General features: G+C 47.6%; 1 protein-coding gene across 1 annotated transcript in view; it reads left to right on the top strand.

Annotated features, from left to right (window-relative positions):
• The window catches only part of LOC308379684 (protein sidekick-2-like), a gene marked incomplete at its 3' end in the record, with an annotated part of 37823 nt that extends 14315 nt beyond the window's left edge, over positions 1 to 23508 (top strand). The window contains exons 15-44 of the mRNA XM_080856923.1: positions 3417 to 3557; positions 4212 to 4393; positions 4749 to 4864; positions 4995 to 5190; positions 5349 to 5447; positions 5589 to 5780; positions 6227 to 6348; positions 6707 to 6816; positions 7061 to 7211; positions 7489 to 7726; positions 7972 to 8087; positions 8323 to 8512; positions 8788 to 8886; positions 8983 to 9177; positions 9380 to 9581; positions 9746 to 9849; positions 10293 to 10363; positions 10796 to 10931; positions 12036 to 12092; positions 12569 to 12670; positions 12780 to 12895; positions 13163 to 13349; positions 14516 to 14653; positions 15823 to 15984; positions 16382 to 16507; positions 16734 to 16898; positions 17002 to 17142; positions 18905 to 19049; positions 21521 to 21650; positions 23098 to 23508. Of these exons, the coding sequence (XP_080713049.1) occupies positions 3417 to 3557; positions 4212 to 4393; positions 4749 to 4864; positions 4995 to 5190; positions 5349 to 5447; positions 5589 to 5780; positions 6227 to 6348; positions 6707 to 6816; positions 7061 to 7211; positions 7489 to 7726; positions 7972 to 8087; positions 8323 to 8512; positions 8788 to 8886; positions 8983 to 9177; positions 9380 to 9581; positions 9746 to 9849; positions 10293 to 10363; positions 10796 to 10931; positions 12036 to 12092; positions 12569 to 12670; positions 12780 to 12895; positions 13163 to 13349; positions 14516 to 14653; positions 15823 to 15984; positions 16382 to 16507; positions 16734 to 16898; positions 17002 to 17142; positions 18905 to 19049; positions 21521 to 21650; positions 23098 to 23508 (4540 nt within the window). The remainder of the gene's footprint in view (positions 1 to 3416; positions 3558 to 4211; positions 4394 to 4748; positions 4865 to 4994; positions 5191 to 5348; positions 5448 to 5588; positions 5781 to 6226; positions 6349 to 6706; positions 6817 to 7060; positions 7212 to 7488; positions 7727 to 7971; positions 8088 to 8322; positions 8513 to 8787; positions 8887 to 8982; positions 9178 to 9379; positions 9582 to 9745; positions 9850 to 10292; positions 10364 to 10795; positions 10932 to 12035; positions 12093 to 12568; positions 12671 to 12779; positions 12896 to 13162; positions 13350 to 14515; positions 14654 to 15822; positions 15985 to 16381; positions 16508 to 16733; positions 16899 to 17001; positions 17143 to 18904; positions 19050 to 21520; positions 21651 to 23097) is intronic.
• Between the last annotated feature and the right edge of the window lie 3942 nt (positions 23509 to 27450).

Below are 27450 nucleotides of genomic sequence, written 5' to 3'. Positions count from 1 at the left end.
CCAATACACACAAAGTTATTATTCACAGGCTGTGCTGCTACATGACTCACAAGAGATGAGAGATATGAGCACACACACACACACTCAATGATACACCCTATTAATAATACTATGCCCATCCTGAGCCTTTGCAAAGTTGTGTTTCAAAAACGTTGACTATAATATCAGTACCCAAACAGTGAGCTGTCACATGCACGAATAACTACAGCCATGTGGCTTTTACCCCCTTAGCCGCTAAATGTCATTCCAGCCTCTTTGGATCAGCTTCCTTTTGCCCACAGGGAGAGCAGATCGACAGAAGATGCAATAGCTATTGCGCTTTATACTGCGTTGGAAACACCTGAAGCACAAGAGCACATATGCAAGAATCCTTTTCATCGATTAGAGCTGTGCTTTTAACGCGGTCCTGCCCAACAAACTAATTGCCAAACTACAGGATCTGGGATTTAACACCTCATTATGCAGCTGGGTATTAGATTTCTAAACAAACCGCACACAGGCTGTCAGACTCTGCAAGCACGCATCATCCACTCCATCCCTTAAGCACCGGTCCTCCACAAGCATGCACGCTTAGTCCAATACTTTATGCCCTGTTTGCACATGACTGCTCCCGCTCCTATCCTTCTACGTCCATCATTACATCTGCAGACGATACCACAGTGCCCTGCCTCATCTCAGACAACAACGACCTGCACAGGAGGGAAGTACACAAGCTGGCAGTACGGTGTAACAGTCGCAACTGGCCTTAGAACATCAAGTAGACCCAGGAAGTGATCATGGACACCACAACCACACCCCACTCTACACAAGTGGCAAGGCGTTGTGTTGTGGGAAAGGTCGCCAACTGCAAGTTCTTGGGCCTGACGGTGAGTGAGGATCTGTCCTGAAGCAGCAATACTGCCTCAGCGCTGGAGAAAGCTCAACAGCGCCTCTTCAACCTGAGGAGACAAAAGAAGGCTAACCTACAGCAGAAGCTTCTGGTGAATCTGGTGAACTGTGCCATTGACAGTGTACTGACATACTGCATGTCGGTCAGGGCAGCCTGCTTTTCAGAAAGTAATAAAGACTGCTGGGAAAATCACCGGGGCCCAGTTACCAGACATCACCACCATCTACACATGCTGCTGCCTACGCAGGTCTTACCGCATCATCAGAGACCAGTCACAACCAGCCCACCACCTGTTTGACCCTCCCGCTGGGTTATTCCCTTCCATTCTGTTCATTTTCACTCTATCTATACAATTACAATAAAGACATTTGACTTGACTTGACACACACGCACACACACATGGTCATACACACATGCACACACAAACACATACACATACACATACACATACACATACACATACACATACACATACACATACACATACACATACACACACACACACACACACACACACACACACGCACATGCACATACACACACACACACACACACACACTTAGGTATGCATGTCTACACACGTATTCTACAGACACACAGTACCTGTGCTGCATACTAACACGATGCAGGTGCAGACACACAGGTGGACTCTGTTATCCATGTTTCATCATGCTATGTTTTCAGTAGTTAATGGTCTTGTTTTACAGAGGCACTGTCTCTGTGATTAAAGTGAAACCTGCCTTGCTCTCTCAAGGAATAGCTTTGAATCCCTTCTTCACACAGACACAATTCAAAACACACATAGCGCATACCACTCCACATACAAAAATACGCATACACACACACATACTTTTTCACAAATGCACACAGACAGGCACATGCGCACTAGTACACAAACACACACTCACAGACACACATTTTTACACACAATCTCACACATATTCACACACTGAGATCAGGCCAGACAGGGTGGAAACCACAGGGGTTTTGGGTGACATAACAGCTGCTTGTGTGTGTGTGTGTGTGTGTGTGTGTGTGTGTGTGTGTGGGTGTGTGTGTGTGTGGATAAAGTGAGTCTCCGGCAGCGTGCCTTTGATGCTAACAACCGCGCTTTATCTGAACCCACCCCGGACCAAGTTACGCTGGGCCACGCAGTCCAAATCAAGATGTCAGCTTAAATTGATTTAAGGAACGTCAGTGCTGAGTGTGGCACTGTGGCATTAGCCCATTCTCTCCACGGCTCTCCTTTGATCAGCACCCGGCCGGCCACCCGGCGCTGGAGGAGAAAAGCCTTCCTCCAGGGAGTCCTCCACAGAAACGCAGAACACTGGTGCTGCAGAGGAGGACAGGAGAGGAGAGGAGAGGAGAGGAGAGGAGAGGAGAGGAGAGGAGAGGGGGGAGTGCGGTAAAGCCAGGGAAATAGCCACTGCTACCGCCCTGCTGATACTTTTCGCTGGCAACGCATTGTTTAAAGCTCTGTCAGCCCAGCCCTTTTCATACAATTATTAACTCTGGCGGAATGGCCTAGTTCTGGGGGGGCTTCACCTCATCATACTGGTCAATGTAGGTGTAGGAGTAAAACAAAAATACCAAGATAGTAAATGTAAAAAGTAAATACCGGGAAGTTTAAATAAATACAAAGACCATTAGCACAATTACATATACAAGTCGGACAAGCAGTATGACCATTTGAATGACAAGAGGTGGAGCTGGGGTGGTGGTGTGTGTTTGATTAGCGAGCCCAGCAGGCACATTTGAATGATAAAATGCACCACCTTATTTCAGAGAGCCACTGTGGTTAGTGCTGCTTCATCAGCTGAAGGTCTGATGTGTTATACAGTACTGCCCTGCAAAGGCAAAGAGCAGTATGTGCATTTTTTCAAAAAAAATTTTTTTGCAGAAATTGAAAGTGCAGGGTCAGCTCTTCAATCTGTGAAAATTTTATGTTGATCAATAAACTGTTTCATGTAAATATTTGCAATTTAAATTTGCAGTGTGTATAGAAAAGTAGAAGTAGAGTAAAACCAAGCCAATTGCAGTATATGTCTTTACTGCAGTTTTCCCTGCTTCTACATGCAATACCTTAATGTATGCGTGTGTAATTTTAAGCAGTAATACAAAGGCAAAACGCAGTATAGCCTATAAAATTACCAGATTTTGCAAAAATGTAAAAAAAACTTAAAGGGTGGTGTTCACCTCACTTTAATCTATCTAATTATACATTTTGTTGTTAAATATAATTTAAAACTTTTACTTGGTGTAAAAAAAAACACAAAAAGCTGTTTTTCTCAGTTTGGGGTTTTTGCACTTACTGCTCTTTGGCTTTGTAGGGCAGAGTAGGCATGCTATTATGACTGTCTGAACCAATGCTGTTCTTGATTTCCTGCCTCTCTTTCCTTCTCTCTCACTCATTTTCTTTCATCTTTTTTTCCCACTTGCTTTTCCGTTCTACACCATCCAATCCCCCCCCCACCCCCCACCCCTCTCTCTTTCCATCTATCTTCACACTCAACTCGTCCCTCCGCAGGCTGTCTCTGCCTGAAGAGCCCCCCAGCGCACCACCTCAGACGGTGATTGCCAGCGGCCGCACCAACCAGTCCATCATGATCCAGTGGCAGCCGCCCCCGGAGAGCCACCAGAACGGCCCGCTGCAGGGCTACGTCATCAGGTACGAGCCGGCAGGGACAGCTCCTCATTGCCCTGCAGCAGCACACTGCCCCCTCATGTGTTTCACAGACTGGTTCTCCTATCTGGAGGTTTGCAGTTAGCAAGTTCAAGTTCAGGAAGTATAGGTCCTGAAATGTTTGTGTTGCATTCATGCACCGAGCCAGAACAGTTTATTCTGTAATCTAGCCTTCAGTGAGTTCGTTTTTCATTCTATTATGATTCATTCATACATATGATTATCTCATGCGACTGGACTTTCCTCCTTTATACTGTAGTTGGTTGTGACGGATGAATTGGAACTTAATGTTTTGTGCTGTCTCAGACTAGAGATCCATGGACAGAATGTGTGTGTTTGGGAAAGGTCCAAAGAGCTCAACACGTTCACCGCAAAGAGCCCTGCTGAGGCTAGGAACAACCTCAAGGGCTAAACAGTAATAACTCAACGAGGTTTTTGGCATGGAGTACCGTTTGATGCCATTAGTGCAATCATATTCACAGTGTGAAACTAATAACCCCATAATGGGGAGAAAAGTGCCTGGTTCAAAGTCTTTCTCGCAAAATGTTACGGTGAACGTTTTAGCTGAATACATATAGTTGCGAGCCAGTCCCAAAAAGCCTGTGACTCATCTCCCTCTGTCCTGGCTTGTGTCGGTAGGTACTGTCTCTCTGGTCTGCCGGTGGACTGCCAGATCAAGAACATCACCAACGCTGACCAGACAAACATGCTGCTGGAGGACCTCATCATCTGGACCAACTACGAGATCGAGGTGGCAGCCTACAACGGAGCGGGCCAGGGTGTCTTTAGCCACAGGGTCACCGAGTGGACCCTACAGGGAGGTGAGGAGAAACACACAGGCTGCTGTCTGTGAAATGGGTGATTTTTTTTAGGTTTGTTGTACGGAGTACGTTTTTTTGGTTTGGGAGATTGTGTGTGAAGTAACTCTGGTCAATTTCCCATGGTACTAACATTGGCAAGGCACTCTGTGGTTCTTTTCTTTGCTATTTTCTGTGCTATGCTATTAACATTTACTAAGAGCTGTATGCCTGTGCACACAGTAGCCTATTACTTAAAATGGGATGTTTAAAGGCACAACCTTAGAGTTAATATCTAAATCATTCAGACATCCTCTGCCCTAATAATTCCTGCCATCTTTTCCCTCTGACCTTAAAATTCCCGTTTTGTTGCCTGCAGTTCCCACTGTTCCCCCGGGTAATGTCCAGGCGGAGGCTGTCAACTCCACCACTGTGCGTTTCACGTGGAACGCCCCGAGCCCACAGTTCATCAATGGCATCAACCAGGGCTACAAGGTCTGTGTCTCACCACTGCCCTCCAGTGTCCAAAGGCAGAAGAGCAGGAGATCACATCTCTCTTGCCATAATGATGTCTTCCCAACCTCATTTTGTGTTGTTTTTTATTGTATACGTCCTTCACATGTAGCTCCTGGCATGGGAGCCTGGCCACGAGGACGATGTCAGCATGGTAACGGTGCGGCCCAACTTCCAGGACAGCGTGCACGTGGGCTACATCTCAGGCCTGAAGAAGTTCACTCAGTACTCCACCTCCGTGCTCTGCTTCACCACGCCAGGGGACGGACCCCGCAGCCCGGCCATGAGGGCGCGCACCCACGAGGACAGTGAGTGACAGCAGCTTCCACACCATGCAGACTACAATGACTCAGACAGACCTTGTTAGAATACAGCAATAAAGTAGAGTTTTTCTCAGTAGAAAGTGAATCTGTTTCTTCAACAATGCTTTGTAAGAGAGTGTTAACATCTCTGACGTTCCATGCAGCCCCGGGCCCCGTGGGTCATCTGAGCTTCACAGACATCCTGGACACTTCCCTCAAAGTCAGCTGGAAAGAACCAAACGAGAAAAACGGCGTTCTCACAGGTAAGCAGCCCCATTAAAACACCCAACAGTTAATGATATGAACTTTTTCCGTTTGTTTCATCGCTTCATCATAACCTTTCGGCTTCAGTGTCAGAAATGTCCCTCTGAGATGAAATAATGTTTCTCTCTATTCCACGGCAGGCTACCGCATCTCCTGGGAGGAGTTCAACCGCACCAACACTCGCGTCACCCACTATCTGGCCAACCAGACCCAGGAGTACCGCGTCACCGGCCTGACTGCCCTCACCACCTACACCATCCAGGTGGCCGGCATGACCTCCAAGGGCCAGGGCCAGCTCTCCTCCTCCACCATCTCCTCTGGGGTTCCGCCAGGTCAGCCAGTGCACAGCCTGCTCACACTCCAGAAATCCAGTACTTTTCTGTTACAATTACGCAGTGTCAGGCTGGAGAAATGCTGTAGATCTGTCAGAGAGTAATTGTGGTCCGACAGGTAGAGCAGATCTTGACTGCAGTTAGCATGCCCTTTGCGTTGATGGGAGAGGAACAACATGCCCTTTGTCTGATGATGGGCACTGTGGAGTGAAGAGTCTGCCCTATTCCTGCTTCCTAGTCAAACAGATCCTCTCCCTGGGGCTGACTGATGGTGCTTTACACGGCACAGACACTAGAGGGCGCTGTGCTGTTGTGCGTCAGTGTGCTGTCACATGTGTGGGTTCTGTCACACTGAGCTGTAATTGCTATTGTAAATGCCACACCTCAGTCCAGACCTCCAGTGTTTCTTCCTGCCAAGCCTCTGATTGCTTACACTCTTTGTGCAGAGATGCCTGGACCCCCCACCAATATCGCCATCTCCAACATCGGCCCCCGCACCGTCACACTGCAGTTTAAACCCGGCTACGATGGCAAGACCTCCATCTCACGCTGGCAGGTGGAAGCACAGGTACAGCAGACATGAAGTCTGTGGATGCGCCTCTCTCTCTGGCTCCCTCTGCTATGCTCGGGATCTTGCTATCAAATTGTCTGTCTTTCACTTGTTTTCTGTCTTCCACCTTGTCTTTCCATGTTAGCTTCTCATCCAGCGCCCTTTCTATCACCTCATATTGATCTTTTATGGTCTCACGCTCTTGCTCTCGCTCTCTCTCTTTCTCGCTTTATCTCTATCTCTCGCTCGCTCTCTCTCTCTTTCTCGCTCTGGCTCACTCTTTTGCTCACTTTTATTTATAATTTATAACAGCTAGTGAAAGAACTTGCTTCAGAACTCTCCCTATATTTTGTTCTCCTGCTGTCTATGTCCACAGATTGGTGTGATCGGGGAAAATGAGGAGTGGCTCACAGTTCACCAGCTGACCAATGAGCCAGATGCCCGATCACTGGAGGTTACTGGCCTGAACCCCTACACCTTCTACAGGTAGGACCTCTGTCTCCTACAACTGCACGCCTTATAGTTGTCATAGATACACGTATAAGCAATGATCACCGTGCAAATCGAACCTTTTAGTTGTCATAGATACACATATAAGCAATGATCACCGTGCAAATCGAACCTTTTAGTTGTCATAGATACACATATAATCAATGAACACCGTGCAAATCGAACCTCATAGTTGTCATAGATACACATATAAACAATGAACACGGTTCTGTGCTGTCAGGTTCCGCATGCGGCAGGTAAACATAGTGGGCACCAGCCCCTCCAGCCAGCCCTCCAGGAAGATCCAGACTCTGCAGGCTCCTCCAGACATCTCCCCCGCCAACGTGACCCTACGCACGGCCAGTGAGACTAGCCTCTGGCTTAGATGGGTGGTAAGTTCATCTGCTTAGTATGAATGTCCACACATTCACAGTGGTTTTCTACAACTCCAGTATCCTTTTGTGTCCTGACAATAACATGAAAAATAAGTAGATAAAACTTGTCTGTGAACTTCAACTTGAGAACAAGATCTTTGGAATGATGATATATGAGAAAGCGTCTTCCAAATGACTAACTGTATATGCAAGTGACTATGAACACATTAGCATGAACTACATCATACTACCTGAGTTACAGCTGAGTCTAAGTGTTTGTCTGGTTTCATACTAGCCTTTGCCAGAGTGGAAGTATAATGGGAACCAGGACCTGGTGGGCTACCGGGTGCAGTACTCACGGGCGGGGTCAAAGGCTGGGGTCCTGTCCCACGTCATAGCAGACCGCCTAGAGCGGGAGTTCACTATAGAAGACCTGGAGGAGTGGACGGAGTACGAGGTGCGCGTGCAGGCACTGAACGGCATCGGGACCGGACCCCTGAGCCGATCCATCATCGGCAGGACCCGCGAGTCCGGTGAGCATCGCAATTTTCCTCTCGTCGGCTGCATTTAAGATGATTTCAGCCCCCACTTTTCTACACTACAGTATGTCTGATGAAATCCCCTCAACAGATGGCATTGCACACTAACCCATGTTGTTCGACCTTTCTTCAGTTTAACAAATTGCTTCCCTATTTTTTCAGATTCATCTATTTATCACACACAGTATGCTTTTGTTTTCCTCAAGGTCTAATCCATGCCTATAACCCCTCTCCCACAGTGCCCTCCTGTGGCCCCAGCAACGTCTCGGCCTTTGCCACCACCTCCAGTAGCATCCTGGTCCGCTGGGGGGAGGTCCTTGAGCACGACCGCAATGGTCTCATCCTGGGCTACAAAGTATGTATAGGGCCTTTCTACCAAAGGAAAAATTGCCCTTTAGAAAAAAAGTTTTTCTTCACGTTTCTTTCTTTTCTTTAAATTACCCTTAAAACATTACTGTGGAACTTTCAGTTTAATATCGTATGTTACAATAATCCACTTCCCTGCAAAGCCTCACATGTCCCTTCTGTTGGGCTGATCCAGACACAGTGTCATGGTGGGGATCTCTGAACACATCTCCTCCTTCCCCCAGGTGGCCTACAAGGAGAAGGACCTGGACACGGACCTGAGGTTCTGGACGGTGGAGGGCAACACCAGTCACAGCGTGCAGCTGACCGGGCTGGGGAAGTACGTGCTGTACGAGATCCAGGTCCTGGCCTTCACCCGCATTGGAGACGGCAGGCCCAGCTCGCCCCCCATTCTGGAGAGGACCCTTGATGACGGTGAGGGGTTGGACTGACCTCACCCTGCACCCCTCACTGGGTGTCCACTCGCAAAGAGCATTCTGAACTGTGTTTGAAATGCCTTGATGTTTCTCTGAACTGCTTAAATTGCTTTACAGCTTAGCTGTTCATTGTGTATTACTTTCCGACAAGACTGTTGGTACTATGCTTACAGCACATATAAATGTATGAGGAAGGGTCTTCCTGTTCTGCATGGTGACTGTCATGGAGAGAGGGTGTGACATATGTGCTCTCCTCACTCTTACCCGCTGCAGTGCCAGGTCCTCCGATGGGCATCCTCTTCCCTGAGGTGAGGACCTCCTCAGTCCGGCTCATATGGCAGCCTCCAGCCCAGCCCAACGGCATCATCCTGGGTGAGTTCACACAGCCCCCATACTGTTCCTCTCATGTGTCCCTCATGTTCACACTCCACTGACCCTCCTGTGCCCTGTCCGACCTATCTGTCACAGCCTATCAGATCACTTACCGCCGGAACTCGTCCACTAGCAACGCGGCCACCGTGGACGTCCTCAGCCCCAGTGCGCGTCAGTACACGGCGACCAGCCTGAAGCCCGAGAGCGTGTACGTGTTCCGCCTCACGGCTCAGACCAGGAAGGGCTGGGGAGAGGCTGCCGAGGCCCTGGTGGTCACCACGGAAAAAAGAGGTACAAAACTGCCTCAGCACAACTCACAAATGGGAGTATCACAGAACTTCTGTTATTATTATACGTTCTTCCCTCTTTTCTTATCTAAGTGTGTGTGTGTGTGTGTGTGTGTGTGTGTGTGTGTGTGTGTGTGTGTGTGTGTGTGTGTGTGTGTGTGTGTGTGTGTATGTGTGTGTGTGGGGGTGTGTGTATTCATCCTCAGCTCACCCGCAGCCCACCAGTAGGCCTGTGGTGCCCCAGGAGGAGGTCCAGGCTAGGAGCGTGCTGTTGTCATGGGAACCAGGCAGTGACGGCCTTTCCCCGGTCCGCTACTACACGGTCCAGTACCGAGAGCTGCCGGACAGCAACTGGACTGTGCATTCAGCCTCAGTCAGCCACGAGGCCAGCTCTTACATCGTGGACAAGTAAGGAATCAGGCTTAGATGGTGGCTTGTCTGTAAGTCAGTAGCTGTCATTGAAATCAGGCATAATGAATAGAATGAGATATTAACACTATATAAAAATCAGGCAACATTTGAGTGGATCTGGCTGATGCAGTAGCATTCATTCAGCTGGTTTCTGTCTGCAGACTCAAGCCATTCACCTCCTACCAGTTCAAGGTGAAGGCCACCAATGATATTGGAGACAGTGAATACAGTGAAGAGAGTGAGGCCATCACCACCTTGCAGGATGGTAAGATCACATGACCAGATACTCTGACTCATCATTATTTATAACGACACAGCCAGATAGGAATGAACTGTTCTAGCACGTGTTAATATCCTCATCCTGGACGCCTCTGCACAAAGAAGAGCTTTTATGTGTGTCTCACAATAGGAAGTGATGTCGTAGATAGTTCTAAGACAGAACGCTGCTGTTCTCTGGCCCCAGCCATGACTTCATACTTAATTGCAGGCATCGTTTGGCCTCTCAGACGTGCTAATAGCCTGTCAACATGCAAACGACTGTCCTGCCATCAGTACGTTCAGTGTTTGTGTTGTTTGTGTTTTCACAGCTGGCATTTGCAGATCACAAGTTGTTTATTCCACTTCAGTATTGTTTGACTCAGATGTCTTCTCTTTCTCTCTTCCTCCCCCACCCCCCCCCCACCCATCTAACCTTCTACCCATCCGTAGCGCCAGACAAAGCCCCCACAATCCTCTCTGTTACGCCGCACACAACCACGTCCGTGCTGGTCCGCTGGAAGGTAAGAAGTACTCACCGAGTCAGAGAGCAGAGAGCCGGGCGAATGATAATGCAGCCGGAGATGTGGCTATCGACCATCAGGTCTGGTGTCGTATGAAAAATAAATGGTGCAAGGAGAATAATTGAATGTCTGCGCACCGGTTTGCTCCGCTTTTGCATGTTTAATTCATCGCTATTCAAACTGACAATGACTTAGTCTGGCCTGAAATTAGGCTGGCAGATAAGTGAGCACGCCTGGTGTGAAATGAGTAGCAGGAGTAGAATTATATAATTCTTCCCCCTAGAAGCATGATCAGGGCCAAGGCTACAGTTTGAAGAACAGAGCTGGAGGGGCTCTTCTGTCTTTCTCTTTCTCTCTCTTCTTCTTCTGCTTTTTCTTCTCCATTTTTTCACGACCTCACAGTCTTCTCATCTCCTCCCTCTCTCTGTCTAGCCGCCATCTGAGGAGCAGATCAATGGCGTCCTGCTGGGCTTCCGCGTGCGCTTCCGAGAGCTGCACCACGACCGCCTGAGGAGCTTCACGGTGCGCACGGTCAACAACCCAGCTGCCAGCTGGGGCGAGCTCACCGGTGGGTCTCACCACCCTGGGTTTACCACCCAACCACACACACACACACACACACACACTACCCCCCCCCCTCTCAGTCTGCCGTCTGTCTGCGTCCCCCGCGGCTCACTCTGATCCAGAGGGAGAGAGAGAGACAGACAGACAGACAGACAGAGAGAGAGAGTGAGAGAATCACAGCCAGGCACACTGCCATTAGAGATCTCAGTGGTTGCATCCAGAAGCTAAATGCCACAATGATAGATTCCTCATTTAGGGAGAGAAAATGGTGCTTTTATAGCAGAGCTGCTGACCAGAGTGAAGATGATGAATAAGTAATAGTGGACGTCACACCCACTTTCTTATCACACTCTGACAGGTTTTTGAAATCACCATTTAACCACCATGCTGGTGGGCTTGATCCTGCAACAGATTCTTCAAGAATGGGTTCCCTTCTGATTTGCCCCTCTGAGTTCCATCAGTACACAAGTGTATTCTGATTAATACACAATTCACATCACATCATATCTCACTTTGTAGTGTCAGGAGGGGTTTGAAATGGAAAGACAGAAAAGCAGACATGCAGAGGGTGGGGTGGGGTGGTGGGTGGAGGGCAAGAGTGGTGCTGTGCTGCGCTGGTTGGCTGGTTATGTCAGAGATGATTGAGGCTCTTTGTTCACTTGTCTCCCAGACGTCTCTGCCGCTCTGAGATGGGAGCAGTGCGTCATGCATGCTTCCCTGCTGCCCAGCTGATGCCTCTGCTACGGTTTTTGACTAATGCACTAACCTTTTCTTTTTTTTCTTTTTTCTTCTCTGTCTTTTTCACTCTCTCTCTCTTTCCTTGCTCAATTCCCCTATTCATCTTTCTCTTCTCTTTCTCTCCCACTTTTCCTATTTTTCTTTTTTCTCTTTCTGTCTGTATTTCTAATCTATTTGTGAATGTCTGTCTCTAATCCTCTCTCCATTTCTGTCTCCCTCGTGTTTTCCTTGTCCTTCTCTCGTCTTCTTCTCTGGCCTTCTTTTCCTTTTCTTTCCTCCCTCCATCTCTCTCCCTCTCTCCCCCCAACCCTGGCTGCCCTGCCCTGTGACCTAATGATGTCCCCCTCCTGACCCTCCGCTGTGCCCCCAGCCCCCTACAGCGTTAGGAACCTCAGCGAGTCCTCACTCACCCAGTACGAGCTGGACAGTAAGTCCTGGAGGCCTGTGTGTGTGCGTGTGTCACATCTAACCCTGGAGCTGTGTGTCTGTGTCTGTGTGTATGTGGGTTTGTTTGTGTGTGTGTGTGTGTGTGTGTGTGTGTGTGTGTGAGTGTGTGTGTGTTTGTGTGTGTGTGTGTGTGTGTGTGTGTGTGTGTGTGTGTGTATGTGTGACTGTGTCTGTCATCGTTCCATCCCATCATCCAAACCGCTCTTATCTCCGGATCTTAAAAGAGCTTCTGTCTCGATTTGACGTTTTCCAGATAACACTCTCATTCTTCTTATCGTCTCTCTGTGTGTGTCCGTCTCTGCCCTCTCACTCCCTCCTGTGCAGTGTGGGTTTGACCTTCACATTCACCTCCAATCCATTCCCTCCTGTTTAACTGGCACGCATCAGTCAATGCATTTAAAAGTCCTGTTTTCAGTTCTGATGGGGAAACAAATATGTGACTCTGGTTTCTCGCAGACTTAAGCAAAAACAAGCGCTACGAGATCCGCCTGAGTGTGTACAACGCCGTGGGCGAGGGTCCCATCAGCACACCACAAGAGGTGTTCGTGGGGGAAGCAGGTAGGTGCTGGTTGGTCAACAGTCAACAGGAGAATATTACACCACAACAACATGGCATCAGCGAATAAATAACAGTGGCCATGTAAATGCCCCTCCCCTTCTTCCCCAGTGCCCACGGCCCCACCCCAGAATGTGGCTGTCCAGTCCTCAACCGCCTCTCAGCTGGACGTGACGTGGGATCCTCCTCCTCTAGACGCCCAAAATGGAGACATCCAAGGCTATAAGGTATGATATATAAATGTTAAGCCTTAATGTATACATCGTTAATTTACAACATTGTGCAGTAGGAAATATGGCTCCTTAAATCCTCATAATGTTACTGATACTAGTGGGAACCATAGGTAGTTCTGTAGGTGCACAGTACACTGGACCCATAGGGAGACAGTGACAGCACCACTGTTTGTCAGAAATAAGTCTTCATATTTGATAAAGCTGATAAAGCCTAGTGTGTGATTCACTCTGTCCCTGGCTCCTCATCTGCTCCTCCTATAGATTTACTACTGGGAGTTCCAACTGCAGAACGACACGGAACGCCTGCGGACGCTGTTCCTGCCCGAGGGTGTCGTCAAGCTGAAGAACCTGACGGGATACACCACCTACATGGTCAGCGTGGCCGCCTTCAACGCCGCTGGAGACGGCCCGCGCTCGACGCCCACCAGAGGGCGCACTCAGCAAGCAGGTGAGCTCACTGGCTGAGGGGGAGGGGGGAGCGGGGGTCAGGGGTGATAGCATCCATCTCCCAACTTCAGTCATTTGAGACAATAAGAATGCAGCTGTAAAAACAGCTTTCAACTGCTGAGATTGTGACATCAGTTTGAACTTTGACTACGTGTGGCCATTTGCTACTGTGAGCATAAGCTGTCCTGATGTTATCGCCACCGAACTGATTCTCTGAAACCTCAGCAGTGTGCTTCACAGCCAGCTGAGTGCTGGAGAAGAGGTGTCCAGAGCCCTTAGGTCAACCTCATTATTCAGAGCGTCACTCCCTGTGCTGAAGACTGATGGCCTCTTCCAACCCAGCCACAGTCTTCCCTCACTGTATGGCCACTGTGACTTTTCTGTCATTTTTGTGGAATAAAAGGCCGCTGTTTTGGTGTCTGTGTAAAGGGGGCAGTCGTCGTGAACTTGCCATCAGTCATCATGAACTTTACAATGGGAAAGGTTTTTTGTAACACTGGCTGTGTATTGGGAAAACCACAGGGGCGGAAGCATTGGACTGTGTGGGAGAGGGAGAGAGAGAGGGAGATAGAGAGAGACGGAGAGAGAGAGGGAGAGAGAAAGAGAGAGGGGGGAGAAAGAAAGAGGGAGAGAGAGAGAGAAAGAGAGAGGGAAAGAGAAGGGTAGAAAGAGAAAGAGAGAACGAGGGGGGAAACAGAGAGAGGACGCATATGGAGTAGTGTTGGCTCTGTAGCACAATGGCGGCTGTGTTCTGCGCTCCCAGGCTCCCGTCTGTGGGTTTGCTGGGGGTGGGGTTAAAAAAGAGCATTTCAGTTAAAAAAAGGGAAAAATCCCTCTGGTCTTTTCCGCTGCCTTGAAGATTGTGACGCCGCGGTGGGGCCGAGACGCTGAGAACCGAAAACACAGGCGGGATTCTTGGCGTTTTCAAGAGACTGGGACACGTGCCAGCTTAAGCTCCCTCGGAGTTCAAGTTAAAAACGCTGCAAAGTTCTGACACAAGCGTGGGTCCTGACCCCAAAACAGAGTGTAGAATTCCACAAAATGTTTCCTTAAGGCCTTGGCAGCGCTCCTGTGGTCATATCAGAATCAAAAATAGATAGAGCTGTGATGAATGCTCGGATTGTTGTATTGATTATACTGTATAACCCCCCCCTCCTCCCTTTCCAGCTCCCAGCACTCCTGGCTTCATTCACTTCAGCGAGCTGACCACCACTTCGCTCAACGTGTCCTGGGGCGAGCCCAAGCATCCCAACGGCATCATCGAGGGCTACCGCGTGGTCTATGAGCCCTGCACGCCCGTGGATGGTGAGAAACTCTGCTCCCTGGCACATGAAAAGTGAGGGGGGGGGGGGGGAAATGGAGAGAGATAGTTTTCCATCAGCCGCTGATTAACACCCTGTGGGCCGTCACGGGCATTTTAACTTACAAATCTCCCCCGGCCTGTCATCTAAATGTGTTCAAGCTGGGCCCTGGCCCTGCTGCTCACAGAGCAGTAGGGGCGATATATCCTCTGCATGGCATACCTCCGCCAAGGGGCCTCCGACTGTGCCCTCTCATTGGGCGGGGAACTGCCTGGAATACTGCTAACTGGGATTCGCCTCGCTAGATTCTTAAGTAATTGAGACCAGAGGTGGGGTTAGTGCCAGAGCCTGCTGTGGTCTTACGGTCACCCACTAATGACACTGGAGTGGTCATATATGTGGGAAAGCAGGAAGGCTGTGTGTGTGTGTGTGTGTGTGTGTGTGTGTGTGTGGGTGTGTGTGTGTGTGTGTGTGTGTGTGTGTGTGTGTGTGTGTGTGTGTGTGTGTGTGTTTGTGTGTGTGTGTGTGTGTGTGTGTGTGTGTTGGTATATGTGTGTGTATGCTTGTGTGTGTGTGTTGACATCCAGCATATGGGAGACACAGATGTACTGGTTTGCTGTTTACAGAAGGCCTCTCAGTATGGGCAGGGTGCGCTTCAGTTCAGTTCACTGGCCCATCTCTATTTATTGGCAATGCTAATGCACCATGACATGGCTGCCAGCGGGAGATGGAGACAACGGCATGTGGGTATGCTTCACTGGCTGGTATCTTGAAGACATTAGAGCTTGTATAGGTATAGAACAAGTTAGTATGTATGGACAGGTTGCTATGTATGTTAGTATGTTTGTATAGTTTGTAGCTATGTAGTTGCTAAGTATGTCTATATTCCTGTATATATTTGAGAAAAAACGCGTGTTTGTACGGAATGTCTCTGTGTAGTGAAAGGTTGGTGGGTGAATATATTTCCTCCGTGCTGCCATGTGTAGTCCACGTCCGTGTTTGTGTGAGTGTGTGTGTGTGTGTCTGTGTGTGTGTGTGTGTGTGTGTGTGTGTGTGTGTGTGTGTGTGTGTGTGTGTGTGTGTGTGTCTGTGTATGTGTGTGTGTGTGCTTACTCTTAAGCGTGGTCTAGAGTTATAGTGTCTCCTGTACAGACTCCTCTCCTCGCACTCCAGGTGTCAGTAAGGTTGTGACAGTGGATGTGAAGGGCAGCACTCCCCTCTGGATGAAAGTCAAGGACCTGGCAGACGGTGTGACCTACACCTTCCGCATCCGAGCCAAAACTCTGACGTACGGGCCAGAAGTGCAAGCCAATATCACCACAGGGCCTGGAGAAGGTTTGCTTCCCCATGTTGATGCTATAATTATGTACATGAGCGTAAAATACACTAAATAAACTACACATCGTCTTATAATTAGGTTTTCGGATGGTAGCTTTGCTAAAGCCTCACTAATGATGGCTTTTTTTAAATGGTGTGTAACTAGGGGTGTATAGGCCCTAGCTTAAAACTTCTGGCTGGAAGTGCTTTTTTAAACATCTAATTTGAGTGTCTCTTTGAAGATCCTTAGTTACTAATACTCTGTCCTGTCTCTAACAGTTATGCTGATTAGTTTTTATAGCCTGGCTTGTGGTGTTTTCTAAATGGTTATTTCACATTCCTTCTCGTGGTGTTTTTGAATCATCTCACAAGTGGGGATTTCTTGTTCACCATGATATTTGTCTCCTTTCCTCAGGTGCCCCAGGCCCTCCAGGGGAGCCATTTATTACCCGCTATGGGAGCGCACTCACATTGCATTGGACCAACGGCGATCCCGGACGAGCCCCCATCACACGCTATGTGATTGAGGCTAGGCCATCCGGTAAGTGAGAAGGATATGAGACAGACTGTGTTTATCCGGTAAAGAGTAAATATATACAAGCTAGTGAGTACCTACTTTTAAATCATATACAGCCTCACTTGTAAGTGTTCTGTTTATGAAGGCATCTGCCTAATGGGTACATTAACTGTCTTCTATGCATAGCATGTACAGGTTAATGTGTTTGAATAACTATAACATTGGCATCTTATCACTCCATCCCGTATAGACGAAGGCTTGTGGGATATTCTTATCAAAGACATTCCCAAGGAGGTCACATCATACACCCTTGACTTAGACATGTTAAGGGAGGGGGTCACCTATGACTTCCGGGTCATTGGAGTGAATGATTATGGGTATGGCTCTCCCAGTGCACCTTCTCCGTCTGTATCAGGTGAGTGACTTTGTGCTCAGTAGCACAAGCTATTTTGAAGCATAAACCACTTTGTTTGGCCAATTTGAGTTCACCGTTAAATTAACACACCATCTTCTTGTAGCCCAGAAGATCTCGCCGTTTTATGAGGAGTGGTGGTTCCTGGTGGTGATCGCGCTGGTGGGCCTGATTTTCATCCTCCTCCTTGTCTTCATCCTCATCATTCGTGGACAGAGTAAGAAGTACACCAAGAAATCTGACTCAGGTGAGCAGCACAGTTACACTTCCCAGTTTGTGACATCAAATTAAAGCTGCTCTCTCTCTCTCTCTCTCTCTCTAACACACACACATAAAAAATATAGTATTTTTTAACCACCTTAACATGAGCCTATTACAATCTGAGGTAGTGGGCTCAGCATCAGAGGACTATTTTTATAGCTGTCACCCTATGCCCTGTTGCTCTTTCTGTTAGTCCGATTCATCCACTGTGAGATGAGATAGCTCTAAAAAAACAAAGTTAAAAGCCTTCTCTTTTCCGCGGCTGCCATGAATCAACAAGGAAATGGGGAAAAAAGTGCCTGCAGCATTTCTTTATTTTTTAATCTGGAGATTGCTGTCAGTTTTGTTTGCGGCATTTGAGTGTGAGTGATGCTCAAAGCCATTACCAAGAGGCAAGCTCAGCAGACTAATGTAGATAACCACATCGCTCCACACTGTGACTCTGCCATGTCAGACCAGTTCACATCACACTGTGAGTGTGTGTGTATGTGTGTGTGTGTGTGTGTGCATGTTTGTGTGTTTGTGTTTGTGTTTGTGTTTGTGTGGCTGTGGCTGTGGCTCTGGCTGTGTCTGTCTAAATGTTTGTTTTCAACAGTTGGATGGCTTTTGTAATTTAGCTTGTGCTGTGTTTCAGTGTTAAGTGCAACACCAATAGAAAAGAGGCCTCATAGATGTCAGTCGAACATAATTAGAGACTTAGAGGGTAAAACACAGGTCACTTCCTCTTAACTGAGCATGAAGAGTTTTACACTCTGTGACACCGACTATGGGGGAGAAGCCTACCCTTTCCCCCTCTGCCCCCCACAGATACAAACCTACTGAGACAGATTGATAGAGAGAGAGAGAGAAAGAGAGAGAGCAGAGAGAGCTGCCGAAATTGGAAGGAGGAGAGGTCATCCAATTCGGAGGTCTCACTCCAGTGCGTGTTCGCCTGGTCAGCGTTTAGTGCACGGCCAGGGCCAGGGTCAGTAAACAAGGCTCCCTCCAGCCCTGGGAACACAAGGCCGCTGTTTGTGCGGGGCACAAAGAGCCACTCTCAGGGCCCGTGTCCTCTCCCTCCCCCCCCTCCCCACCCCACCACGCCCTCCATCCACCACCCCACGGCAGCACTGTCTCACTGATGACTGTTTGTGTTACTGAGGTCCAGTCCCGCTGACCTGAGAGAGGGAGATGAGAGATGGGGAGCATGGAGGCCAGAGGGGTGGGGTGGGGGTGGGGCTGGCAGGGGGGTGGGTGGAGGTGAGATCACACCAACCAGCAAAAGAGGGTGGAGAGGTCACTGCCCACAGCATCCCCCACATCACACTTCAGCACACAGAGAGAAAGCCAAGAGCTCCGTGTGTGTGTGTGTGTGTGTGTGTGTGTGTGTGTGTGTGTGTGTGTGTGTGTGTGTGTGTGTGTGTGTGTGTGTGTGTGTGTGTGTGTGTGTGTGTGTGTGTGTGTGTGTGTGTGTGTGTGTGTGTGTGTGTGTGTGTGTGTGTGTGTGTGTGTGTGTGTGTGTGTGTGTGTGTGCGTGCGTGCGCGCGTGTGTGTGTGTGCGTGCGCGCGCGTGTGTGTGTATTTATGTGTTAGGTTGTGGGTTGGCAGCAATCTTTCAGCACCCCATCCCGGAGAGCCCTGAAACCTATACTTTTCAAGAGACTGTTGAATGACCCAGAGAGAAACAGCCCAACCTGATGCTTTGGCCCCAGACTTTAGCATGATCGGTCTCTAACCCTCACAGTCGCTCCCCACTGCCTTCCACACAGGTAACCACTCCAACTGCACGTCTCTGCCCCTCAGCCATGGAGAGATGGTGAGGCTGGATGAAGGCCGCTTTCCCTCCCTGGAGCTCAACAACAGGCGACTCTCCGTGAAGAACTCTTTCTGCCGCAAGAATGGAATTTATACCCGGTCAGTGAACACAATATTTGATTTTTTGATACTCATTACCAGACTTGTACCAGTGCAATTACATTTTTCTCAGGCACTGCAGCAAGCAATGTACGGTTCAATCTGTGTCGTATGTTGCTACAACTCTGATGGGTATAAAATTAGTTGTATGGTCATGGGAGAGTGCATTCAAAGAAATGAGCCTGACTTTGTCCCGACTGGTAGCAGATTAAGATTCAGCATAGCCTTTTTTCCATTAGCTTTATTGAGTGGTGGTATTGGGCCTGTATACTAATGCCAGCAATCCCCCTTTTAGTGCAGCCTGTCAGCCTTAGGGTGTATGCCAAGACTGGGGAAGTCAAAGCTCAGAGATCTGCCCGTCTCCTCTCGGTGCCTACTTAAGATTCTGCCGGCGCAGTGTAGAGAGTTACAATTTCTGTTAGTAGGCAACACAATGCATCTTTCTTTATATTCATGAGGATCACACTTGTCTGTCCTGCAGACAAAGACTGCTCGCGCTGAGAACGGACGATATTCATTACGGACATGTTCCTTCCTCTCTTAAAGGGAGAGGAAGATAAAGAAAAGAACGATAGAAAGAAAGAAAGAAAATGAGAGCAGGAGAGAAAGAAACAAAGACTTAGAAAAGAAAAGGAAGAGTTTGGCGAGTTTTTAGGTGCTGTATGTACGCAAATGCAGATAGAGTTGCTACCCCACTCCAGCCCTATCTACTGCAGTCCCTGCCCTGTGATGTGGGCCCTGAGGAGAGCCTGAGTGGGGTGAGGAAACGCGGAAGCACGCAGTGCTGCTCGGATGGAGGGGTTGGGTTCATGTCAGCTTCCTCTGCTGGTAACCAGAGAGGCTCCCAATGGCCCACTGAGGTGTAATACACAAGGTAGGCTGAGGGAGAGGAGCAGGGGTGGAGGTTAGAGGGGGAGGGGCACGGGGCTCTTCTAGTTCCTTTGCCTGGCTTGGGATGGTCTCTGCTGAAGATCAAAGGAGGGGTGGGGCTGCGGGTGCAGGCCTCAGCCTTTGAAGAGCTCCTCACGGGTGCAGGCCCGGTAATGAGCTCGCTGCCCTGAGAAGGAAGAATGTCTCCCTGGGATGGAGGGCACTTGGGATAGGGGGCTGCTGGTGTTTCAGAGGAGTTGTTGGGGTGCAGAGAGAGAGCTGGAGCTGGCTGCAGAGCAATTGAATAATTTAAAGGCCTTTTCACATTCTGAGCATGCTCCGTAGCAGTGGGTGGATGGCTGGTGGTTTGACACTTCCCCCTCCCTCTGCCCATCCCACTGTAGCCTCTGAATTTTAAGCAGGCATTTTGTCACCCCCAACTGATTACTGGCTGTCCCTTAGGGGGCCCTGTTTTGTTATGTTAACCCTTCCCTGCCCATGGGGGTGTGTGTCCCCTTTGTCACTCAAGTACATCATTCCAATAGAGAGGCTTGTTTGTTGGGTCTCATAAGGTTCCGCTCATCAACACATTTTCTGGGAAGTTGACATGGCGCACCAACAGTGTTTTCAACCACGTTTCAGCTGGTGCCTGAGATCATATAATGAACATGTCTAAACTGTCAGGAGTTTGAGGTCTCTACCTTTACCGCTAGTTCCCAGTTCAGTCGTCCTGTTATGAAGGGCCTCTCAAAATGCATCATTAGAGGTAGTGGCCTTTACATTTTCACCCTGCACAAACCTGCAGCCCCAGCTGACTGACCTCCGCCTCATTCACATGCCAACCTCAGCCAGCTGATAGAAATCACTGAAGCAAGGGGGCTTAGTTAGAGTCAGACTTATTTAAATGGTAATAGTCTCCACTGACCTTGGCTTTGAGGAGAGCAGACCTCATTATGGTCCAATGATGTAAACAGCTCATGCCGCAGAGGAATGTCATTTGTGTTTTGGTCCGCTGGACTAAATTGCTTTGGACGGAGTGAGCTCGAGCCCCGGAATTGCTTCATCTCATTCTCGTCGTGTGGGTTAGGGTTCCTGTGCAGCGCGCGCTAAGTGGAGCATCTGTTTCCTGCACTCTTTGAAGCGAGGCGCTCAGGCCTCTCTCGGGGTATCTGCACAGGAATAATCAGCTGAGGGGAACTAGACCGTGGCAGATGGCCACGAAGAAGAGGGGTCTTGTGTATGTCTCATGATCGGTTTTAGAGAATGGGCCCATCCCATACCGCGAGTGCAGCCGGACGCCTGGACGCCTCGCTAACTGCTCAGTGATCACAGAGGCTCTGGAGAGTTTTATGGCCAAGTATGACCTCCTGCACCGTGTCTCTCTCCACTTTTCAGAGTGGTCAACAAGTCTGTGTGCTTCTTTAATCCTCACTTCTGATTCAGGGTCAGTTCTTGATGGGATTTTACCCCCCCCGATGTTTTGAATCCAAACGTTTCGTTTCCTGTATGAAGATCATGTGCATTTTTCCACATCGCCGACAGCTGTAAAGGGCTCGGTTGTTGACTCTCATTTCCCCTATCTGATCTTGGTCCCTCCTCAGGTCTCCACCGAGGCCCAGCCCCGGCAGCCTGCACTACTCCGACGAGGACGTCAGCACCAAGTACAACGACCTGATCCCGGCCGAGAGCAGCAGCCTCACTGAGAAGCCCTCAGAGATCTCAGACTCCCAGGTACCCACAGCCTGTGGTGCTTAACCTCGCAGAGATGACAAATACATGTTTATATTACATTTAGTCAGTTAGACAGCAAACACAACCCAAAAATGTATGAATGAACTGTACTGTACACAGCAAAGACAATGTTTTTGTGGACAAAATAACATTGTTAAGCAGAACTGACAACTTCTGAGCTGAATATGTCAAATGTGGAATGTTTAATTGGTCCGTGTGAATGGAAATTACCATGTCCCCAGAAAGTCTGCTTTGCACATAATAACATGTTGATGTTGTTTTTGAAGTATGTAATAGAAGCAATCTCCTCAAAACCCCTATTTCCACCTCTCGTCATTTATAGCCTTGTTAAATCTCTGGATCAAAGAGAGCAGGCTACACTTACTAACTAGAGTGAGGAACATGATGAGGACTGCAGACAGTCCCCACTGGATTAAAAATGTAATTTCATGACAGGAAATGGCTAAAAGTTAGCCCATGGCACTGGAGCTCGTGTTCCCTGAGTTCAGTCTGTTGAACTGCGGCTTCACACCGAAAGCTTTTGCATATCTCTGATACTGCATGGTGCGACTGATGCTAATGTTAGCAAAAGGAGAGGGGTGGGAAGTGGACACTTTTGTCAGTGGGAACATCTGTCTTCTCACACCCTGCCTGCTTTTTCCACCATGTGTTTGTCAGGTACCCTCTCAGTGATAACATTTGTTCATCCGGGCACAAATAAAGGGGGGGTCCCTCCTGGGAGCAACAAAAGCCTGTTATTCCTCCTCTGTGCAGACGGCCTGTCACCGTTTACCTCACTCCTGTTTAAATACACAAACCCACGGGGTGTTCAGGAACGAGACCATGCCCTACATATTTGTTGGGAGAAGTCATAAAAATACCAGCCAGGGTGTCAGGGTGCACAGTAATGAGCTTCACTCCCTTTCACTGTCAGCTCCCTGTCACACAGTCCCAGGCTTCCTGTGTGAGGTGGCCAACTCTTAGAGTTCTCTAGAGACTAGGCTGTGGCTGTGTCAGCACTTGGTGGCCCTTGACTCAAACTATATAACCACACCATGGCTTCATCCTGGATGAACTCTATCAGTCACCTCGTTTGTACCCTTGTCTTTGTCCACTCAGGAGACGCTCGTGTTCTCATATAAGATCTCAGCTCCCAAGAGCGTTGGGTGAGGTTTGAGTGTTTGTGTGTGTTTGCCAGTAGGAAGGAAAGTCTCAATTAGGGGACATTTTCTGTAGATGTGTGTGTAGACTCTGGAGCCAGAGGCACTGGTAGAGCCTATAGTATGTAGATAAAAGAAGACCCTAGGAGTGTAGGCCCTTCATTCCTTCATTCATCCGATCGGTGAATGTGAAGTAGAAATTTTGACAACTTTTTTTATTATTATTTTGCCAAATCAGAAGCTTAGATGAATGTATTTTTTATATATTTTTATACTTCTCCTTGCAGGGTAGCGACAGCGAATACGAGATGGATCCCAACCGGCAGAAGACCCACTCCTTCGTCAACCACTACATCAGCGACCCCACCTACTATAACTCGTGGCGGCGGCAGCAGAAGGGCGTCTCCCGCCCCCCAGCATACGGATACGGCCAGCCTGACATCGTGGCGGAGCAGGAGTCCCGACCACAGCCACCTCCTCTTCCCCCCCTACCTCCACTCCTACCCCAGCAGAGCAACCCCTCCCCCCAGCCTCAGAGCCAAGGGAGCACCCTGTTCAGGCCCAAGGGCAGCCGGACTCCCACCCCATCTCTGCTCTCCTCCGAGCCCCACAGCCAGCACAGCACCCTCTACAGGCCCCCCAGCAGCCTGGGCTCAGCCAATCAGGCACCTCCCACGGGATTCTCCTCTTTCGTTTGACACCAGACTCCCATTCCGCTAACAGCAGTAGCATCAACATCAGACCTAGGGGTTTGGACTTCAGCTAGATGTTGTGGGGTTGTTTTTGGTTGTTTTTATTTATTTTTTATTTAATTGTATTTGCATAGGAAGGTGTTACACCGTGTTGCAAACACACTCAATTTGCCTTTTGATTTTCATTTTCCCCTCGTGTGGGTGTGTGGTTGTGTGTTTGAGCTTTTTTTTCTGGAAAACAAAAGAAAACAAAAAAAACTACAAACAAAACAGACAATCATTCAGAGAGAATGTTTCTGTTGCTTGAACAAATGGGTGAAGTCACCAAAACATTTATTTTAGGATGAATCAGTGAGATTCATCAAAGTTATCATGTCACTTAACAAAGGTACATGTTCTAAGAAACGTTTGTGACTGAGATTGATATGCCCTTGTTCTTAACCTCACAATATATAACAACTGTTTTTTGACATTTTTGCATTTTACCACAGTAGGATACTTGATGGTCACAATATCAAGTGTAATTCCAACGTTGAAGTATGTAAATACAAGCATGTGGGAAAATTCCTGGATGAATCCCTCATATTCCTGTTAGAATTCAAGTCAAAGGGCCAATGTTAACCAGAGATGAAATGGAAGCTGGATATCAAGTTTGAAACAGGGCCATGGTGAATGGTAAATGCTACCAAGGCCCAGTGCTGTCATTATTTCTGTGCATCTTTAAATAGCCTTTGGAATGGTGGCTGTAACATGGTTTTATTTATTTCCTGCAAATATTATAATAATAGCACTTTGCTTATTACTTAACATTATCACAATAGAGTTGTGGCAATGAGAAGATTTTGCACAGTCAGAGAAAAGTTTCATATGTAAAAGTAAAGTCAGCCAGCATGACATGATTGTGGAAGAAGTTCGTATTTTTGTAAATCATATCATTATACGGGGCGTCATGATCAGATGACGGCCAGGACTGCAGCCCTCAATTGCACACTAAGATATGCAATTGATCCAGCATAGAATTATAATCGCATTGCAGTGGTAGTACAGTGTATGGGAGTGTTAAACACAATTCCTGTTTCCTCAAAGGTTGTCTGTACGGTATCAGTCATTAATATAATTGTTGAATGCTTGTCATTTAATGCTTTTAGGCTGGTCCAGTGTTTTTTTTTTTCAGTGTGTGATTTCAGCAAGTGGCAGTATGGGTTGTTGCCAAGCAGTTACATCATTTGACTTCTGCCTCAGCTTCTGCTTTATGTCCCGAGACAAAGATGGCTTCCTGTTGTCATTATGTTAACAGTGTTGGAAGTGTTTTGTCGGTTTGTTTTGATTTGAAGAGGATATACACAGATGTGTGAACTTAGACTTTTCAGAAGAGCCCCAACACACAAGTTGTGTGTTATTACTTGGAATCGTGACCAGACACTTGGAGGTTCTCTTACTGCTTTTGGGGCCTCAAAAAAACTTCCAGTGTCGTTTTCATGGACGACTCAGCATGGTCTGACTATCCAGCAATGGTACTGCATCATTTTGCAGTGAAGAGGACAGAAATGGTTTAACTGTGCCTACATCTGTGTACAGATCTCTTACTTAGGGCCTGTAAGAACATTTTACGTCCATATACCGCAAACCTGTTCTCACTAAAAGGACCTGGAGGAACAAGTTTAGACAGCCCTTGCCATCTCACCAAAAAAAAATGCATTATGATGTCCTTCTTTCTTCTTACATTGTGCAAATCTTTATTGAATATACTGTAGAATGTGTTTTCACAATATCCATCTGTACACGTGCTATGAAAGCAGAGCCACAATAAGAATTATAATGAATACTTCATTTACACTCTTATTTTAGATGAGAATATGGTCTGAGATAATCCAGTGGGGGTGGGGGGACAAAATAGTCATCACAATCTACGATATCTCTTGTCTTGTTCCCTGTGAGGTGACTATCACTGTATGAATCTTTAAGGAATTATTATGGACCTGGTCAGGGTTCTTTTCCAAAATAAATTATTTTATTTTTCAAAATGGACTGGGGGTATCTTGGATTTATACATTCCAATTGCATGTTCAAAACAAGTAACTTGATTTACTGGTACAGTTAAGAAGAAATCTCACAACAGCTGTTGCAGTTCAACTCTTATTTCCCTTTGCCAGCTAAGACTGATTCAGGGTAAATGAGGATTCTCATCAGTCCCCAGTTAAATTTACCCAGATCACAAGTAAGCACTTTGTCAAGCAGTCAAGGGGAGGGTGGGAGAGTTTGGCTGGAGATAATCTCTTTATTCCAGGCCGGAAAGCATTGATCTTGATGGTGTTTGGAGTGGGTGTGGGGTGGTGGTGATGTGGTGGTGTAGGGAGGATTTAAAAGGAAGAGACTGATGAGGCCAAATGGGGAGACAGAAAAAATAGTTCTGAAGGGGGGGGGGGGGGGGGGAGGGGGGGTTCAAATGTACCGCATAATGAATTTATACTGTCAAACACCAGACCTGATCTTTAAACATTAATGCAACGTTAAAACAATCCGTTTTCAGATTTCACACCACTTATAACCATTGCTTGGTTACCCTTAAGTGTCAATAACTCATTAAAAGTCACAGAAATACTCTCTGTGCTCCTCCTGGATGGGTCTTAGGGATCTGTACATGGGGCCAAATAGGAGCAAATGGCTCAAAGACATTTTCCAGTGCAGCCTCCTCTGAAGCGGTTTAGGCCATTAAAAAGAAACATTGTTTAAGAAGCAGCTAATACATTTCTGCTCTCCTGTTCTGCCTGTGATAGGACCCTGAGCAGCCATGTCTTAACGTGTTGATATTGATGCAGCCCACACAATATAAGGGTCTTTCATTCTGTCCCATTCTTTACTATGAAAATCAACTGAAATAGCAGTTTGATTTTAGAGCATGCCACAACATCAGATAACAAACATGAAAATGGGTGTTTTCAGTTCCACTAAACCAACAATGACAATTGCCATCGCTCAAACAGCATGACTTTTGACCACTGATAAGTCATCATTCCATTTATACAACTCATTCCCTTGAGCACTTCCAGCCGGCGTCCCGTAACAAAAAGGGAAGTCTATTCCAACTGAAAACCATTTCATGCTGAGCCCACAGCAGAGGCGCAAATTGCATAATTGGATTCAGTCAATTGGCTTCATCTTGAATACACAACTGCCTCAGGGGTTCTGACTGGCTCTTCAAACAAATGTGTGACTGACAATGACCCAACATGTTTCTTACCACATAATTACACCTGAGGGTCGGCAGAGCAGCAAGGTTTCAGAAAGGGAGAGGGGGAAGAGACGTTTGAAGATGATACCTGTTGTGTTACCTGTGGCCTTAAGGGAATTCCACAGTTATCAGAAGACTGAATGTGTTTCTATATAGCCACGCCTGTATTTTGCCTTTATCTACTTAAAGACTAGCCTATATGTTTTCCTGTAGGCCTACATCCAAAAAAAGCTTACAGTGCATTATTTCATTAAAATCTGAAATGCACTGCTAAATAACTTCATAGCGTTAGGTGGTTTTAAAATCTTCACTTTTTACACTTTTATAATGATCAATCATGGTTTTTTACCATTCAAAACTGAGCGTTCGTATGATAAATAGCCTGCGTTTGTCAATCTCTTAAGTAGGCTATATAAAGGCAAACAATACAGTTCTTAAACAGTGACGGTATTCTAAAATGATTTGCATGAGATTTAAAAGTGACATTGCCTGGGAGGGAGCACGCGGTGGAAACAACGGCGATTCGGTCCCTACTGCTTTAATGGGGCCGTGGAGGAGGTGTGTCCACAGCAAAGAAAGGGAAATGCACTGAATGAGCAGTTTGCAAAAGCGCCAGATAAACGTACACGGCTTCCGAACAACAGGAAGGATGCGGTGCGTGCCATGAGGAGGTGACAGCTCATTGTGCAAATACGTGGAATACATTTGTAAAATTA

Source organism: Sprattus sprattus, assembly GCF_963457725.1.
Source record: "Sprattus sprattus genome assembly, chromosome: 18".
NCBI lineage: Eukaryota > Metazoa > Chordata > Actinopteri > Clupeiformes > Clupeidae > Sprattus > Sprattus sprattus.
The sequence above is the reverse complement of the archived record's forward strand: the minus strand, read 5'-3'. Positions and strand labels throughout refer to the sequence as shown.